This window comes from Schistocerca piceifrons, chromosome 2 (genome assembly GCF_021461385.2).
Source record: "Schistocerca piceifrons isolate TAMUIC-IGC-003096 chromosome 2, iqSchPice1.1, whole genome shotgun sequence".
Classification (NCBI taxonomy): Eukaryota; Metazoa; Arthropoda; class Insecta; order Orthoptera; family Acrididae; genus Schistocerca; species Schistocerca piceifrons.
In genome coordinates, this window is record NC_060139.1 from 660,901,499 (window position 1) to 660,921,591 (window position 20,093).

The window sequence follows — 20,093 nt, forward strand, 5'->3', positions numbered from 1 at the left end:
GGATTCAAGCCACAATGATGACAATTTTTTAGCTGAATTATGCGTGAAAGTTTTCTGTGAGACTATTAATGCTTCCGCAAGTGTGATGAAATTGTTTCTTTATTCTACTGCTCCGATTTTATATGTTTATTCTGTGAAACTTCAACTACACTAGCTGCTTCATCACGAGTCGTGTCTGTTCTGTCTCACATGGCCGACCGGCGTGGCCGTGTGGTTCTAGGCGCTTCAATCTGGAATCGCGTGACCGCTACGGTCGCAGGTTCGAATCCTGCCTCGGGCATGGATGTGTGTGATATCCTTAGGTTAGTTAGGTTGAAGTAGTTCTAAGTTCTAGGGGACTGATGACCACAGATGTTAAGTCCCATAGTGCTCAGAGCCATTTGAACTATTTGTCTCACATGTCGACGGAACACCACACCTGTCTGTACAAATGTACTCTGGCTTGCTACGTTCAACTAACGAAGAGAAAGCACACTGTCAAAAAAACATTGCTACGAACTCCGAAAAGTCCTTTTATATGTCAGGAAAACTTCTTCCATGCAACAGTTTCATGCGTAAACAACAGCAGTACTTTTGGTACGTCGACTTCGCACTCTATCAACTCATCCACGCAAGATCTACAAAACTATCCCTCAGAGATACCCTTTTCCTATGCTCCGTAATTCTGGTGTTAATTTTAACTACCATTTACGCCCGTTCTGCTGGATGACAGCACACAGCACGAACTAAATCGGGGTTTTGGTAGAGACTCTATCGACATACAACATTTGGTCCGCTCTGAGTGTCTGACAGCTGGAGGTTTGAATGTATTGTAGGTCAATGCACATTCTGAACAGTTCGTTGGTTTGAGTTCTATAAAACTTCGTTGTCTCGTAATTTTATTGTGATGTATGTCAATAATTAGAGAAAATAAGTGTCTATTAATATCAGTCTCGATTCTTTAAATTATTCAACATCTTTTCCACGGTTATATGACCCACTTATAATAAGTATAAGCTGGTGCACACCTAGGCTTGTTGTTGTCACCGTGACAGTGTTATTGTTGTGTACAGGGACGAAACTCAACGATCGATATCTCACTGTTCAGTGAAGGTAACGAGCATGCACTCGTTCATCTTGCTTGATTATAAATCTGTTTACTAGAGAAAGCTGTGTCGATTTCCCTAAGGATTATACTATAGGTTTACGGTGTGGTGTTTCATGACTATTTGGTTAACAACCCTGCAGTATTCAGACATAGTAAGTAGCAACTTGCATAGAATCTTCAATATTAAGAAACATTCATTGTATGTAGGTGTATAGTGGCTACTGTAAACTTTTGATTGAAACCCTGCCATGATATTTGGTGCGTCAGATAACAATGAATCTGAACCGCCACAACAATCTGGTTTTAGAGCTCAGCATGAGTACAAATTGTCCCTCGTTTCACATAGAAAGCACGGCAGCGCCTTCTACTGTTGAGAGACTCAAACAGACTAATTAATAAACGCATATAACCAAGAAATTTTGTGCAAAGTAATTGAAACACAACATTATCAGATTGTTTGGAAATTTTTTCGGTTGTGTCTGCTTGTATTCTGCATACAAAAACAGTCTCAATGACAACAGGATATATCAATGGATACAGACATTTCTCGATTTTTTCAGAATTCTAACGACTCGTTGTACCAGCGGATGTGGATAGTGATGAAGCAGGCACGGCCAGATGTGTTTACTGACGATAACCACGAGGGCGTGGAGCGAGTGAAGAAAGGGAAGGGCAACTACGCCTTCTTCATGGAGTCCACCAGCATCGAGTACCAGACGGCGCTCAACTGCGACCTGCGCAAAGTCGGCGGGCAGCTCGACTCCAAAGGCTACGGCATAGCGCTGCCCCGAGGTGAGAAATCATAAGGTCTCACATTTCCTTCAACATTACTAAGGTGTTCGATCACCTAGGTCATCTGCTAGTCTTACATTACCCCTCAAAATGTTCACAGCAATGAGCAATCAGTTTCAGTTGCACGAACAAGTATGTCCCTATCTACATGTCTTTCACATTCTCAATAAATATGTGTCGTGATCACCTTCAGAGCTTTTCTTCCTCAACCTACCTTCCATAACGTCACAAAACGAGTCTCCAAGTCGCCCATCGTTCTCTATCCATCAGCGTCTACTTCCATTTTTCTGTCTCATAGATATTTCGTTTCTTTCTTATTTCAAGAATGCATACTTTGTCCAATACATACTCCTGTGTATGACGTACAGTGAAGTAAAATTTTACTTTTCTCTGTCCGATTCCCTAATTGTCCATTTCTAGACTGAGCATCGGGTTGCACGGATTTCCGTATATACCATTTGCTACATTCCACATTGTTTCATTAAAATTGGTATATTACTTCATGACAGCCGATATATTTCTAATGCGTTATATCTACATACGCAGCTTCTTGGCAAGTTACTGTACACTGCACGGCAGGGGGTACTTCGTAGTATCCTTAACGTCTTTGCATCTCAGTTGATTTGCTTATAGACAGAGGGATAAGTGAATTTTTGTACTCCCTTCTACATAATCTCTCTTATTTTCGTGATCCCTACGCAACGTAAACGATGAAGGCAGCAGAATGGTTGCATAGTTCTTCGGTTACCTTTTATTAAACCCACAAAACACTGATGTAATATTCTACAATATTTGTTATTTATTTCACAAACCGGATTTCGATTGTTACGCCATCATCAGGTATGAAGATAAATGTCTGACGAAGTGAAATTTTGTTGGATCAAAGATTTTAAACTAGTGAATCTACAGATTATCTCCATATCCAGAGATGAAATTGTTAGTGCTGTATTAGGATAAAATGGGAGGAATTATTTCAGAGTAAATAAAACATAAGATTATTTAATAAGGTATGTGACACATTAACTAATGAATTATATACAAATCACAACGATCGTTCATAGAAGAAAATAAATTTAAAGGCAAAATTTGGCGCCATGCTTCAAGTATGTGGCTGAACAAAATAATGTTTTCTTTGATAGGTCTTAAATTAGAAGCAAATAAGACATACTAGTGTGAGTAAGCATGTAAGTGAAACAGTTGTAATTATACAAAGTCAAAATTTTTAACACTAGAAGAGAAATTATAATAACTGAAATAAAGGAAAAATGGGACATGTGAGCGAGAGGCAACCACGGGCTAGACTTGTGGATATAAGTTCACAGTCAGATGCATTTTGCTGCTCACAGTCCTAATGTTTCAGCTTGTTGCTATCACAACTCCACCATGTGAAAGTCTAATCCATCTTACGGTAGGGATACTGAAAGTTTCATAACAATTTACTTCTAATTTAAACTAATTCTCAGTTTTTAGTATTACATTAAGCCCATTGCTTTGTTCGAGAGATGTGAGTTCTAGGACTTCTTGGCGAACGCTTCGACGGTTGACAAATAGTGTTTCAATTTTGCCACTCTTCATATTTCCTGCCCTGTGGCTTTAAGAAGTGGTTACTGGATGTCTGGTTTCTATCTGAGGACTTTCGAGATAAGCCTAATTTTACGATGATGTAAAATAAAATACTCTGATACCTAGGTGGTCATTTCGGGTGTATAATCCACGCACGATCTATCCAGAAAAGCTGTGGAATACATAACATATGATCAAAAATAAAGTCAATATTTTCCGTTTTATTTTCAGAGTAGCCAAGATGCTTACAGTCATTAAGGTTGCTGCTCTACCGGGACGCTATGCTTTTACGATAATAGCATGCCCGCTTTGCAAATAATTTTCGTATATATTTTCCAGATTTTCATGTAAATGTCTCTCCTTCTTTCTCCTACATTGATTTGTCATTGGACGTCTAGTAAAGGTATATGTGCAAAAGAGAAATGAAATTTGAATGGCAATAGTAACAAATCGATATTCAGCTAAACATTCCCCACACAAGCATATTTTGTGGTTTTAACATCTCTATGGTGACCGTGGCGGTCTAGCGGCTTGAGCACAAGACTTCAGCTCTCGAGGTCTCGAGCTAAATGCCGGATAGGGGTAGGGATTTTTCCTCTTTCCAGTCCTTCCAGGACGGCCCCAGATCCACTTAGCCCGATGTCAATGAGCACCGGGGTTCTTTCCTGGGGGAAAATGATCTGTCTGGCCGATGGGCACACCAACCTTCCCCTCCTAGTGCCGCGGCGAAGAAAGGCTGCACTCTGCCTGTCGTCAGACCAATAGCACGGGCACAGCCTGAGCCACAGGTAACAAAATCTCTGTTATCTACATCTACATCTACATCCATACTCCGCAAGACACCTGACGGTTTGTGGCGGAGGGTACCTTGAGTACCTTATCGGTTCTCCCTTCTATTCCAGTCTTGTATTGTTCGTGGAAAGAAGGATTGTCCGTATGACTCTGTGTGGGCTCTAATCTCTCTGATTTTATCCTCGTGGTCTCTTCGCGAGATAACCGTAGGAGGGAGCTATATACTGCTTGACTGCTCGGTGGAGGTATGTTCTCGAAACTTCAAAAAAAGCCCGTACCGAGCTACTGAGCGTCTCTCCTGCAGAGTCTTCCACTGGAGTTTATCTATCATCTCCGTAACGCTTTCGCGATTACTAAATGATCCTGTAACGAAGCGCGCTGCTCTCCGTTGGATCTTCTCTATCTCTTCTATGAACCCTATTTGGTACGGATCCCACACTGCTGAGCAGTATTCAAGCAGTGGGCGAACAAGTGTACTGTAACCTACTTCCTTTGTTTTCGGATTGCATTACCTTAGGATCCTTCCAATGAATCTCAGTCTGGCATCTGCTTTACCGACGATCAACTTTATATGATCATTCCATTTTAAATCAGTCCTAATGCGTACTCCCAGATAATTTATGGAAATAACTGCTTCCAGTTGCTGACCTGCTATATTGTAGCTAAATGATAAGGGATCTTTCTTTCTGTGTATTCGCAGCACATTACACTTGTCTACATTGAGATTCAATTGCCATTCCCTGCACCATGCGTCAATTCGCTGCAGATCCTCCTGCATTTCAGTACAATTTTCCATTGTTACAACCTCTCGATATACTACAGCATCATCCGCAAAAAGCCTCAGTGAACTTGCGATGGCATCCACAAAGTCATTTATGTGTATTGTGAATAGCATCGGTCCTACGACACTCCCCTGCGGCACACCTGAAATCAATCTTACTTCGGAAGACTTCTCTCCATTGAGAATGACATGCTTCGTTCTGTTATCTAGGAACTCTTCAATCCAATCACACAATTGGTCTGATAGTCCATATGCTCTTACTTTGTTCATTAAACGACTGTGGGGAACTGTATCGAACGCCTTGCGGAAGTCAAGAAACACGGCATCTACCTGGGAACCCGTGTCTATGGCCCTCTGAGTCTCGTGGACGAAAAGCGCGAGCTGGGTTTCACACGATCGTCTCTTTCGAAACCCATGCTGATTCCTACAGAGTAGATTTCTAGTCTCCAGAAAAGTCATTATACTCGAACATAATACGTGTTCCAAAATTCTACAACTGATCGACGTTAGAGATATAGGTCTATAGTTCTGCACATCTGTTCGACGTCCCTTCTTGAAAACGGGGATGACCCGTACCCTTTTCCAATCCTTTGGAACGCTACGCTCTTCTAGAGACCTACGGTACACCGCTGCAAGAAGGGGGCAAGTTCCTTCGCGTACTCTGTGTAAAATCGAACTGGTATCCCATCAGGTCCAGCGGCCTTTCCTCTTTTGAGCGATTTTAATTGTTTCTCTATTCCTCTGTCGTCTATTTCAATATCTACCATTTTGTCATCTGTGCGACAATCTAGAGAAGGAACTACAGTGCAGTCTTCCTCTGTGAAACAGCTTTGGAAAAAGACATTTAGTATTTCGGCCTTTAGTCTGTCATCCTCTGTTTCAGTACCATTTTGGTCACAGAGTGTCTGGACATTGTGATTTGATCCACCTACCGCTTTAACATAAGACCAAAATTTCTTAGGCTTTTCTGCCAAGTCAGTACATAGAACTTTACTTTCGAATTCATTGAACGCCTCTCGCATAGCCCTCCTCATGTTCAAAAGATGTCATCATTTGGCGTACAAATCTGTGGTTCCCATTTTTCGGAAATATTTCTTCATATTTGTTCCATTCATTTTCACTGGTCTTTGTGATCTTCCTGAAATACTGCCGTGTGATTCCTCTACCATCCTGAGAATTAGTCTGTCATTATGAAAGGGTGCTCCTGACTGTTAAGTTAAAACCATATGGAGTTTTCTGAGGACATACTTTTCTAAATTTATAGGTTAGAGACACACTGTTTATTTTATACAGCGATCTAGGGCCTTGCGTAAGGTACTACTGCATCAGTGTTGCCATCTCACTATGATATTCACTTAGCCCAAATATAGTTTAGGCGAAACTGGTCACCAAAAGTCTATATCTATAGTATGTACAGGGTGATTAGAAATAGCCTGAAAAGCTTGTAAGGTTGCTGGAGGGTATGTTGTACTGAGAAATATTTTTAAGGAGAAAAGTCTATATGCTGTGCCATTTCTGAGTTAATTAGCATTGAAATTAGGCAATCAGGCTGTTTGGTATGCAAATCCAAGTGGTCTGCGAGAGATGGTGTTGCCAATGTGTCCATCGTTTGATGTCGTAACACTGAATAAGAGAGGGATACAAAATTGGACATGGGGCAGTAGCAAGGATCGAATCCAAGCCAAAGGCTGAGCAGTCTTGTGCCCTGTCATCTACACTATGAGAATAACGGACATTAATTATATCTGGTGGACCACTTGAAGCTGCTTGTGCAATGGCTTGAGTGGCTAGCTTCAATGCTAATTAATTTATAAATGGCGCAATGTATCAAGAATAGTGGAGTGATCGAAATTTTTTCTTAACAGTTATTTCTCAGCACAACTTACCCTCTAACACCCTTACAAGCTTTTCAGATCTTTTCTGACCACCCTCTAAACGTAAAAATGTATGTATGTTTGTATGTTACACATCCACTAAACCAATCAATCGATTTCTAAGCAAAGTTGATATACAACTACTTAACGTCCGAAAAGAAATACTGTCTGCGTAAGAACCAACCAACTCACATAGAGTTATGGGTGGTGGTGAAGAGGGTTGGTAATAGCTGACACCTGGAGTGGCCTGCACGATTAGCATATCATGCAGGTAGTATCACAACGTATTCCACTGGCTATATCTGTGGATAGGCATGGATGAAAAAAAAAGAGGTGCGAACATATGGAGACAGAGAAAGTGGAGGATGAGATGGACAAAGAAATTGGAAGGAGGAGATAGACACAAATTGAGGGAGTATGAGATGCGCAGAGAGAGGGAGGAGGAGGAGTTGGACAGAGTGGGTTGAGGAAAAGATGGACAGTGTGAGAGGTGAGGAGCAAATGGACAGAGAGTGATGGTAGCAGACGGATAGACAAAGAAAGGGCAAGGATGAGATGGACAAAGAAAGGATGAGGGGGCTATCAACAGAAAAAGAGGGCAAACGAGATGGACATAGAAGGAGGAGAATATGAACAGAGATGAGAGAAGAAGATGGAAGGGAGAGTCATGGCACAGGAGATAGACAGGAAAAGGGGGAGAAGTAGATCAATAGATAGAAGGGGGAGTAGGGGGAGGTACATGAAGCATGTTGGAGATAAAATGATGTGGTGGGCTGGTGGCAAGGGAAGAGGGTGCAAAGAGACATGTGGAAGAGGGGGATTGTGTGAGATGGAAGAGAGTGAATGTGTGATGAGGCATTTGGTGGTAGGTAGGATGAGATGGATAGAAAGAGGAGGCAGAAGTAGATGGACAGAGATATGGACAGAGCGAGGAGGAAGAGGGGATGGACCGAGAGGGAGGAGTAGGTGTACAGAGAGAGGGGGGGGGAGAAGATGGTCAAAGAGAGGATTAGGGGGGGCAAGACTAAGAGAGGGGGAGGACTAATTATACAGAGAGGGGGGCAGGAAGAGATGGCTAGAGTTAAGTTGAAGGCGGGGTGGGCAGAGAGAAGGGGAGGGGAAGCTGGGCAGAGGACAGAGTCTTCTAATATACGACTGTAATAAGTAAATACCCTGACAACGCTGGGTACTCATCTAGTATGTTATAAAAATGGAGATGTATATGTGCTCATGAATGTGTATATATTCCACATCTTTTCCCAAACAACTGGATCAGATTCAACTAAACTTGCCACATATATCGCTCATTGTAAAGAAATAATGTATGAGGACACAGGTGTGATGAAGCAGGTGGAAGAAGGATGAGTGAAGCAGAAGGGGTAAGATTAGGGAAGCGATTTAAATTGTTCCTGATAAGTTTGATGAAACTATTTCAACAAAATTTGATATCCAGCTGACTCTTTATTGGTAGTTCTTTCCCGTATTTAGCTGACTGGTAATACTTTAAAATTTTAAAGTCTAATTTCTCCTATTCGTGAAGTTCAGCACTTCAGCAAGGCCGCGAGAGTAAGCACTATAGCGACCCAATATTTTTGCCAACGGTTTTCGGAATCAAAGATCATACGACAGGACTGAATATCACAGATAAATTAGTCGTCATCTCTGGAGTCGTATAATGTAAAATATCAGATATTCGGAAACATATGAGTGCAACGCATGCAGTATATGCATACGTGGGTGAAGCCATAGGTAAGAATCTAGTACATATTAAAAAGCGGTTTTGAATGTTTCAAGATAAGTTCGACACAAATGTTGTGTATGTGACTCACGTGAGCTGTAAATAAGGGAATGGGCCAAATAATAGCGGATTCAAAGCGGAAATGTGCAACTCTAGTTTCACGGTGCCGGTTACCATCGTCCACAGTGGAGGTAGGTTTTGAGAATAGAAAAGAATGATAATTATCATCAAAACTTCATATATCGGACAGACTAATCTGATATTAGAAGCCCCACTAGACATTTATTCTTTCCTTACTGCACAGGCTACTCCTGTTTATAAAAGCACTAAGCTTTGTGCTTGAATATGAGGCGCGTCAAATGCACAATAACGTGTCTGTGTGCCGAACTGTAGTGGAAGTTATAAAATGCTATTATAACAAAAAAATTTTCTCCTTCACTCCGGAAATGTTTTCATTCGACGGTGAGTGGAAAAAGTCTTGCAGATCTACCGTGCAATGAGACGTTTAGAGTGCCAGGTTTGACGACTGGGCTGTGGAAACAGCAGCAGGAGTTTGTGAGCTAAAACTATGTTAGGATTAGTAGATATCACTAGAATGTATACCCAGGTCAGTAAAACGGAACTTTCGAAAGCTGCCTGAGGATTCTGTAAGGAGGGCATTGAGATCTAAGGTCGGAAGATGTTCTGGTATAAGTTCAACACCGCATCAGGCTTCGTACTGGGATAAAGGTTTTATCTTGAAGATTAATGGAGGAATGTGATGTTCGGAGAACATGAGGACAGGAGGAAATATGAATAACTGATAGGTTATGTAGGTGAGAAGGAAGTGAGGCAGAGAGCATAGCGCAGGGAATGGCAACATGTACGAGATATGAAGATCTAGTCAGCTTGCGAAGTAAAGGCAGGTCCTTCACACTATGTGTTTAGTCGGTTGGCATTTTTCTCTGTCCGCTAAACGCCTGCGGCTTTAGCCAACCTGTAGCTGGTCATGTTTCTCCGTCAGTGCATACTGTTCCTCCTTACCCCTTACTCTCGACTGACAGCACATTTAGATCTCTCGTTACCTTACATTTTGAGTCATCTTCGTAGAATATAAATTAGGAAAATAATCGAATGGACAGTCATGTAGATATTTCAAGCTAGTTAAATGTGAGACACCATTTTCTTTATTGTTTTTTGATATTTAGAGCCTGAGGTGCAATTTGAAGATTTTGGTTCTGGTAAATCACTTGAATTTTCTGCAGGAATATTGCGAGGTGCCGGGGTGGAGAAGACTTTGTACCTCTTTAATTCAGATGCATTTTGCATGAGAACGACACATGCACTCGACCCCCTTCTTATCTACCAGCTAATTAATTATGTGCACTACGCTAACGGGAGAAAATGATGGTGGCCCCTGCTAGTTGGTAAAATAAGGAGTGCAAACTCACAATAATTTAATAAAAATCGTAATCTCCTCAGAAAAAAGAGAACTTTGTCATAATAAACAACAGGAAATGGGATTCCGCACATATCTACGAAATGATGTAAGGATTAAATATCACAATCAGATTTATTACACATCAGAACATAAATGCACATGATTATCGACACAAACAGTAGGTTAAATGATAGGGTATACTGAAATATTATGAGAATAAGAGTTGGCTCAAGAACAAGGGGCTCCTACTCTTTTTGATGCAATAGATTGACGATAATGACTGGAGGTCCTAATGAATCAAATATTAATCTCCCGACTATATAACAGTATCGCAATTAATAGTGAGAGATCAAATGGGATCACATGGAGAAACAAGCAAGGTGGACTTGTAGCAAAGCGAGCGCGTGTGCTGCTGAGGGATTCAGTATAAAACTATAAGGTCCTACAATACCGGAGCCGCAAAATACTGTACCAGTACTGAAATCTACAGCACGTCGTCGGTAGGCAGCGTCCTGATGATGTAGGCGCCGACTTCTGCCGTGCAAAAACTCTGTGTCGACCCCTGGCTGCGAAGGCTGTCCAAGGATTCTAACTTCTTCCGAAAACGAGCGACCAAGTCGCAAGACCGTCCGACTCAAAGGAAGATCAGATGCCGAATTCCCTGCCCGTGCAACGCAAGAGCGAAGCCAACATTGCTCTACTCCCTACCCTCCTCGAAAACCGCGAATCAGCATTCAGTTCTGATTCCCCCACACATCATTTGCGCCAATAGCGACCGTTCCCTCCACTTTCGAGCACGGCTTTATGATGTCAACTAGCCTCAGTTTAAGTTGTCCAATCATGCCTCTGCTACTCAGCTGAGGTGCCGTTTGACCGGCTACGAAAACAACCTGCCTAGACCACCGGCCATCCAGCGCCAGACAGTCGCACCCAGCAGGGCACGGTCCACAAGTATTCTCAGAATCAAGAGGAAAATGCAGTCAGTCGGTGCCAGGAATCTTCGTTCCGGACGCGCCGGAATGGTAAACACATAAACTGCGGCGACACTCAGACGTCTCACAGGTCTTTTCGCCCTGTATACAATAGGCGAAACTCGACCGACGTCAGTCGTTCCGCCAAGAGCTTAAGCCTATTGTACGAACCCGTCAGAATTCAGGGAAGTGCAGCCCTCAACCGGAAATGCCGTCCACCCAGGGAAGTAACAGAACATGTTTAGGAATCAAGTGAAAAGTATTTTTGAGCTCTCAGTACAAATACTCTCATTACAATAACCTTATTCGGTCTGTTACTACCGTGCAATGACATAGAACATTAATAAAATTGATGAAAATGAGAGGAGACATGCAAAAGAGGGCATGGAACCTCTCAATATCTAAGGTCCTTTTAACAGCGATCGTTATTAAAATGAATGAAAATTCAGGTTTACGTTTATGTAACGCCGATCCGTATCATTCCATGATCCTGTCATCGTGATTTGGACTTTCCGACTTCGTTTTCCCATCGTGTTTTCTATTCCTTGGTAACATGGATTCCATATACTGATAGTTACACCGTACGTGTACTTCCATTAGAAACCTAGCTGAAACTTCGTGGCAGATTAACCCTGTGTGACCGATAGGGACTCGAAACTGGGACCTTTGTCTTTCGCGGGCAAGTGCTTTATCACCTGAGCTATCGAAGCACGATTCACGACACGCTCTCACAGATGCACTTCCGACGCTTCCTCTTCCCCTACAAGTTTAAATCTGTCAGAAAGTTTCAAAATCGGCGTTCACTTCGCTGCAGAGTGCAGTTTCTAGAAATGTAGTTACCGAGGGCTTTGCCCAGAACTGCTTATCTGTCACACACTGTTCTCCTCTCGATGCAGACTCACCGTACCGGACGGCGGTGAGCGGTGCGGTGCTGCAGCTGCAGGAGCGCGGCAACCTGAGCGCGCTCAAGAACCGCTGGTGGAAGGCGCCCGAGGGCAAGGAGTGCGACGAGGACGACCCGGACAAGAACAGCACCGAGCTGGGCATCCTCAACGTGGGCGGCGTCTTCCTCGTGCTCTTCTTCGGCACGCTCATCGCTTTCGCCGTCTCCGTGTTGGAATTCCTCTGGAATTGCCGCAAGATCGCTGTAGAGGAAATGGTCAGTGCCGCTCAAGTATTGGCGCATTCTCGTGTTATACACTACTGAACGCTCCAACGTTTTATGCCGAGTAACTAGGACGGTGAGTCAAATGAAAACCCTAAATATTTTTTCAAATATTATTTATTGTGCAGAAGTGGAACAAAGCTGTATCACTTTTCAACATAATCTCCCCCACGCTCAATGCAAGTCCTCCAGCGCCTACATAGTACATAAATTCCTTTAGAAAAAAATTCTTTTGGTAGTCCGCGCAACCAATCATGCACCGAGTGGCGTACCTCTTCATCAGAACGTTAACTTATTTCCTCCCATTGCGTCTTTGAGTGGTCCAAACATATGGAAATCACTTGGGGCAAGGTTCTGGCGAGTATGGTGGATGAGGAAGACACTCAAAATACGGGTCTGTGATTGTTGCAACTGTTGTACGGGAAGTGTGGGGCCTTGCATTGTCATGTTGCAAAAGGACACCTGCTGACAGCAATCCACGTCGCTTTGATTTGATTGCAGACCGCAGATGATTTTTTAAGAGATCTGTGTATGATGCATTGGTGACAGTGGTCCCTCTAGGCATTTAATGCTCCAAAGTGACGCCTTTTTCGTCCCAAAACAGAGTCAGCATAACCTTCCCTGCTGTTGGTTCTGTTGGAAACTTCTGTGGTTTTGGTGATGAGGAATGGCGCCGCTCCTTGCTCGCTCTCTTCGTTTCCGGTTGGTGGAAGTGAACCCAGGTTTCGTCCCCAGTAACGATTCTTGCAAGGAAGCCATCACCTTCTCGTTCAAAGCGCCGAAGAAGTTCTTCACAAGCATCAACACGTCGTTCTCTCATTTCAGGAGTCAGCTGGCGTGGCACCCATCTTGCAGACACTTTGTGAAACAAGAGCACATCATACAAAATGTGGTGTGCTGACCCATGACTAATCTGTAAACTTGCTGCAATGTCAATCAGTGTCACTCGGCGGTTTTCCTTCACTATGGCTTCAACTGCTGCAATGTTCTGTAGAGTCACAACTCGTGCCTGACCTGGAGGAGGAGCATCTTCCACTGAAGTCACACCATTTGCGAACTCCCTACTCCACTGGTAGACGTGCTGCTGTGACAAACATGCATCACCGTACTGAACCTTCATTCGTTGATGAATTTCAATAGGTTTCACAACTTCACTAAGCAGAAACCGAATAACAGTACGCTGTTCATCCCTGGTGCAAGTCTCAAGTGGGGCGGCCATCTTTATACTGATACTGCGACGGTATGTGTGTATCTTCACTACGCTGCCACCTACAGGCCATTGTGCACGCGGTTTGTAGCACGCTTAGCCACTTACGGGATAACGGGGCGAAATTTCGATTTGTTATTACAAATTTAAGGTTTTCACTTGACTCACCCTCGAATGTCGTTACCACCACGAGATCCGTAGTGTAAAACAGCTGGGTTCAAATTCTTGTCTGGGTTTCCAGATTTGAAATTTTATATGGCTTGCAAATGGTAGAATGGTGCCTCTCACAACGCCAAGGCCATTAACTTTCACCAGGTTAGTGTAACTGAGCTAGCGGTCCGTTCCTTACGACTAGGGGGTAAACTGAATAATAAACATTCTCCATCTTTTCCGGTTCATATGAACACTGCAAGCGGCTTCGGTAGCGCTCAGACCGGAAGTATTCGCCTGTACGTTGAAGCTGGAATAAAATTTTGATGTGATCTTTGAAACGTCCCCTTTGAACAATTCTACATGACTGTGCTTAAACTGACACACAATATTTTGTTAGCGCAACGCAATCTGACTTTCAAAATTCCCTACAAAAGAATGGCCCTGACTAACATTAAACTATACCTTTCACAAATCACTTACCTCACAAAAATTTCGCTGCTCAAGCTACTGCAATACAGCGAGCGCCACTACTGCCAGCTTGATATCATCATATATAAATATAGCAGTTCATGACAAATTTCAAAACTCCGCCATCTCTCTCCCCACATCCACCACTGCTGGCGGCTCACCTCCAACTGCGCAACGCTACGCGCTGTTCACAGCCAGCTGCCTAACACTACAATGGCGAGTATTACAACAATGCAAAGCAGACACAGACTGCCCACAGCACAGCCAGTGATTTTCATACAGAGGTGGCGTTACCAATAAAAAAAACCTAAACAGCCTACTTACATAGCCCCCATGCTCCCCACAAAAAATTTTACAAATTGGTTTGGGCAGTGGCCAATACAGATTTGAAAAAATTTTTTCATAATTACAATAACAAAGAAATCAAATGCACACACTTATTGATACAATGTTGGTCAAAAGCTAAAATTTTCTCACAGTCCATAAAGACAGTCCTAATCGTACATAACAGTAGAATAGCAGTGTTTTTCTCAAAGTCTGAGCAGTAAAAGAAAATGCACATGGAAGTAGTGGATTTCCATGCAGTCTTGAAGAAGTTGCGTTGTCCTTCCAACGGAAAGACAGTGCTGACTCTTGACATGCTGACAGGTAATGGGCCACAACAGAGCAAACCCACAGCAGAGTCAGTCGTAGTTTGGAAGAATATTGGTAGGTAGGTCATCACAGAGCAGACGCACTGTAGTCCTGGTAGAGAGTATGGTATTGGTGGGCCACCAGAGGTGCAGACCCACTGCAGTCCTTGTAGAAAGTGTGGACAGGCCCACTGTAGTCCTGGTAGAGATGATCAGCAGCCATCTGTTGTGATTGTGCAGGTGCACAATCACCAGTGAAGAGTCTTGCAGTTAATATAGCAAGTCCATAACCACCACTTGTGCACTCACAAAGTTTTTTTGGAATTGTCCTTAGAACGAGCAATGTTGTTATCCAGTCCCTTGCTGAATTATCAACACACGTGCAAACACTAACAGTCCCTACTTCTCACATATTGTCCATATACTATGACCAACAGAAACGTGTGCAGTGAAATGTAACTTACAAGTTAATAATAAGATGAACTGGTGTCAATTACAATTTTATAACATGAGAATACAATTACAAAGGTACAAAATACATCACTAAAACATAATAATACAGAAAACATTTGTAGTACAGGCTTTACAAAAGAATAGAAATAAACATATACATCAGTATTACAGGAATTATGACATGAGTACAAAAATAAAAGATCAGAATCACTTTCGAAACATCAACTTCACACATGAGCATTAAAACAAAACAGAATAAATAATGTCTAAACATCTTTACAAAGTAAATAACACATTATTAATGCCAATTGTCAACTTCACACATGAGCATTAACACAAAACAGAATAAATAATGTCTAAACATCTTTAGAAAGTAAATAACACATTATTAATGCCAATTGAATTTGAGGATAACAGTATTCCTCATCATAGTGAATGTAACTTAGTATTAGAAGAGAAAAAAGTTCTATGAAACAATACACAGAGACAGGAAGAAAACAAATACACAAGGGTACACAAACATATAGTGGGATAACACAAAAGGGAAAGGACAGGGTTTGTTTTACTGCAGTATTTTGCATGGAGATCTCCCTTTGTTCATCATTATTCCCAAAAAGTCCTATCTAAGCCTGCTTTCTGTATTCTGTTCATATTTCTTTCAAAATAATTATTTCTGATTGTACAATACTCATTTGGGCCCAAATCTTTTTCATATAACTTCACAATGCATTCTTTACCTATTCTCCATAGTCAGTTTCTTATATAGTCTACCCCCTCTTAAGCTAACTTAAATCTACTGAGCTCAGATGCTAAACTAAGGGACGAGGCAATGCAGCAGCACATAAAACAATTAATATAAACAGCAATAAAAAAAATGGAAAATCGCAAAGCAAGCTACAGTAAATCTAAATTACCAAGCAATTCAACATTACAACTAATATGAGGCAATGTGCAGCAAACAAAAAAATAAATCTGGCTTAGCAGAGTAACACAAATTAAAGTTCAGTAGCACTATACCTGGCAAACAGCAGCTTATATCTAAACATGACATAGCTCAAGCAGAAAAAATAGTACACTAAAGATAACAATGCAGATAAGGGAAATGTATAATCACATCTTAATGTCTAAGTAATTAAAGTGGTGCACCACAAATTATTCTACAAAAGAAATTACCAAGTACTTGAAAAGAAAATTACAGATGCAGTTACTGTTATTAGTCCCTTCTTATTGTTCTTTCCTTTCCAAGTGTTCCTTTTTTGAAGAATGTGGATCACAAAATTATTATTTAATAGATCTGTTGACAGAAAGTGTTCACATTAGCAAATGCATCTAAGTTTATTTTATAAAACTAATGCTGTAACGCAGCTGGAAAACAGGTATCAAATGAAATAAGCAATTACGCTAACCAAAGCATAAAAATATCATTCAATAGTCATGTGACGTTTCATAAGTTAGTAGAAATTCTCTCAACTCTCGTAGAAAGACGCTTGTCGTAATCAGGTGTGCAGATGTAAAAATATTTCTCATCATTTCATTAGGCATTTCAGTAAATATCATAAATTACGAGCTCCACAGTATGCTTTCAACAAGAAAATGTCAATAGCGAGGACAATGGCCTCCCCTTTCTTTTTTTCCTACCTGTGCTTCTGGAAAGGCACACCCTAATTGCTTGTTCTCCAGGTGTTTGACACAGCTGCGTGCCCACGACGCATTACGTGCAGGTGGTCACTTAACTTTCTTACGGAAATATTTACGACACCAGTTTCCGCTACAGTGACAGTCTCACATAAAAATATTTCACAGGTCAAGAATTAGCGTTGCAAATCTGTAGAAAGAAAATCCTATAAATATAACAGTGTCCAAAAAATTTTCGCCGGCACTGTGATACATTCACGCATTTACACACATTTCATAACTCTTAAAGTACGATTCTTGGTTTCCAACATCCTGTTTCACAAGTCAAGAGTCCCTACTCACTATTCATTACTCCTTACCTTATTACACATATACGTATCCATCGACACTCGTCAATATTTCGTCATTATAAATATGAAGCATAATCAAATATCTCATATAGCCTCAGCCTATTAATCATAAACATACCTCACCAGCATAATACACATCGTCGTCGTAAAAATAACATCATAACACCTCAGTCAAATCTCAAAAAGGTCGTAGCTTTCTGCAATAATTTCAAACCATAAAAAATATTCTCTGCTCATTTCAATAGTGTCATCTGCCTCAAACGTACTTTAAAAATCATGATCTCATACCAAATACATCATTCAAAGCTCTCATAGTATCACAATGGTTCTGGAAAAATATGAACAGTTTACAAAGTACAGACAAAATACAATTTCGTAAGTGTGAAGTAATCCAACTCTGTAATTGCGTAAACATATGTCACTGATGTAGTAACAAAAAGTTTATCTCTCAGTCAAATGATCAGATAGCTGCGTAATTTATGTGTTAGAGGAATATGGTACCGATGTATAAAGTTGTATAAGCAAATACCATATTAGCTAGGGCTCCTTGTGCTTGCCAAACACATGGTACACAAAGTAGGCATGTACCCCCCTGAGGATTAATGTAATTATACCCTCAGGTGTTACAGATTACAGCAATGGAATGAAATGTATCACGGAAAACTTTCTTTGTAATTCAAAAATCTTTAAAAATAAATGTTTTAAGTACAAAATTAATCACTCAAATACGTGTACTGTAGCGCTAAATGTGCGTCTTGTTGCAACATAATCTGTGTGGAAGTGTCGTAGTTATCGTCCTCCGAAAGCTAAGTTCTGCAGAAGTCAATGTACTTACCTCATAATACACAAAAGTGAAATGCTTTGCGTATAAATGTCTTAGTTATTACGCTTATTGCCGTGATGAGGAAAGTACTGTGCTGTAACGTATTGTTGTGCTACGGAAAAGGCAGTCTCATTGTAGCTATACCACAAAAGTTACTACTAAAACCTGTTTTACTTTCCAGAATAAAACAGAAAACTGTGCAGATATAAAACAGAAACACTGCAAAAGCAACATTGTAAATTGTCACTCATTAGTAGCGTCGTGATAAAAATCGTGTAGCTGTCACATAAACTAACCTCTGTGTCATCTGGTATCTCTCAGAAAGCACTTTAAATTCAGAATGTATTTTCAAATAAACCAAAATGTTGCATTAAAATCTCATTAACAGTACTGGTAAATGTTCTAAGTATGTAAGCCTTACAGTCGTTCCATAATCGTGCAACTAACAAGCAAGAATGTACACACACAATAACACTGTGACGTCTGTTCACTGTAACAATGCATTCGTCATTTCTGTTTCAATAAGTTCTCTTGATTCTTGACTGGATATTTAACTTCAAACATTGTTGCATGTTAACAGATTCTAAGTCTGACAAGCATACTAGTAATGTAAAGTGAAAAGTTTTATGGCAATGACAAAGTTAAAAAGCAGATTATCTTTCAAGAAACGGTTTTACGTGTGAAATGTGGTGTAAACCTTTACTCTTCCGAGTACGCAGAATTTCAACTTCAACGCAATTATCATGCGGTATACGTCGTTAAACAATACTGGAATTTTTCTTAAGGTTAGCGTCTATGTTATTTTTCTCTGAGCCAGCTGGCGCAAGCAGCCGCCTGCGGTGCGAGTCATTGTCTGTCCCTTTGTTGGCGCGCGTCGTTATTGGGATTAGGAGACATAGCTTCTACAAATTCACGTTGTCGAAAGTGCCCTGCTCTGTTTGAATCCCGCCAGTTCTGATGAAATTCAGGTCTGTCATTATGATTATCTCGTCTGTCGTCATGTCGGTAGATTTCATAATTCCTTTCTTGTCGGTCATGTGGTGGAGAATTTCTTCCTGAATCGTAACTGCGCGCTGAACTGTTGCATCTGAAGTTATTCTGTCTCCCGTGATAATAATAGTTCTGGTTGCCATATTGTCTGTTTCTATGATTGTCTCTGTCATATTCATTACTACGGAAATGTGATCTTTCTATGTAATTATTACTACTCTGCCAATGGTTGTCATACGGGTGGTGTCTGTTTTGGTCACGATATGTGTTGTGAGAATAGGCTTGTCGTGTCCAGTTATTGCTTCTGTCGTCACGGAATTGTGGCGGATGTGACCTATAGTGATTGTTTTCCTGTTTTCGCATCCCGCGACTGTGTGTCAATTTCCAGTTCTTGTAACAGTCCCTGAAATGCTTCAATGTCGTCTTTGCAACGTCCTGCTAAAATAATATGTCGTAAATGTTCAGGCAATTTGAGTAAGCAAATGCGGATGAGTTCTGAGGGGCTGTATGGGTTTGAAAGATACTGATTCTTATGCAACATGTCTTCAAAATATTTCATAAGACTGGAAAATTCAGATTGTTCGAAACGTTTCATCATTATGAAGCTATGTTTTACTCGGTCTTGTGTGGCTTGAGACCAATATGCTGAGAGGAAGGCATGGTAAAACTCTCCTTCACTGTGGCAATCGTGAATTACCGATCGCATTCTTACAGCTGGTTCATTCTCCAAGTAGCCACACATAAATTCTAATCTGTGTTCTAACGACCAGTTGGGAGGAAAACAATGCGAGAATTGATGGAGCCATGCTTGTGGATGAATGTCGTTGCCAGAATTCTTAAATGTTTTGAATTTACGTGTAGTAATGAACAGCTTATAGTCAAAATCATCATGTCGGCGAGTCGCATATCGGTCATTGTTAGGTCGTGTCGGCCGTTCCATATCAAAATTCGGTGCACATTGCCAATTTCTTTCATAACTTCCGAAATGCCCTGTGTTATTATTTTGTGGCTGTTCCGTATTTCTGTGTCCCTCTTCCCGTATTGGGGCGCGAGTATCCTCTGAAATACGCAATTCTTGTATTACCTGTGTCAGCTGATCTTGTACTTCCCGGATTTCTCTTTTGTACTGAGTCGAAACAAGGCCCCCGGAGTAGACAATATTCCATTGGAACTACTGACGGCCGTGGGAGAGCCAGTCC

At 41.3% G+C, this 20,093-nt stretch overlaps 1 protein-coding gene across 1 annotated transcript in view; it reads left to right on the forward strand.

Moving 5' to 3' along the window:
• LOC124775715 (glutamate receptor ionotropic, kainate 2-like) overlaps positions 1–20,093 on the forward strand; it is a 218,668-nt gene that overhangs the window by 187,583 nt on the left and 10,992 nt on the right. The window contains exons 14-15 of the mRNA XM_047250540.1: positions 1,648–1,879; positions 11,915–12,177. Of these exons, the coding sequence (XP_047106496.1) occupies positions 1,648–1,879; positions 11,915–12,177 (495 nt within the window). The remainder of the gene's footprint in view (positions 1–1,647; positions 1,880–11,914; positions 12,178–20,093) is intronic.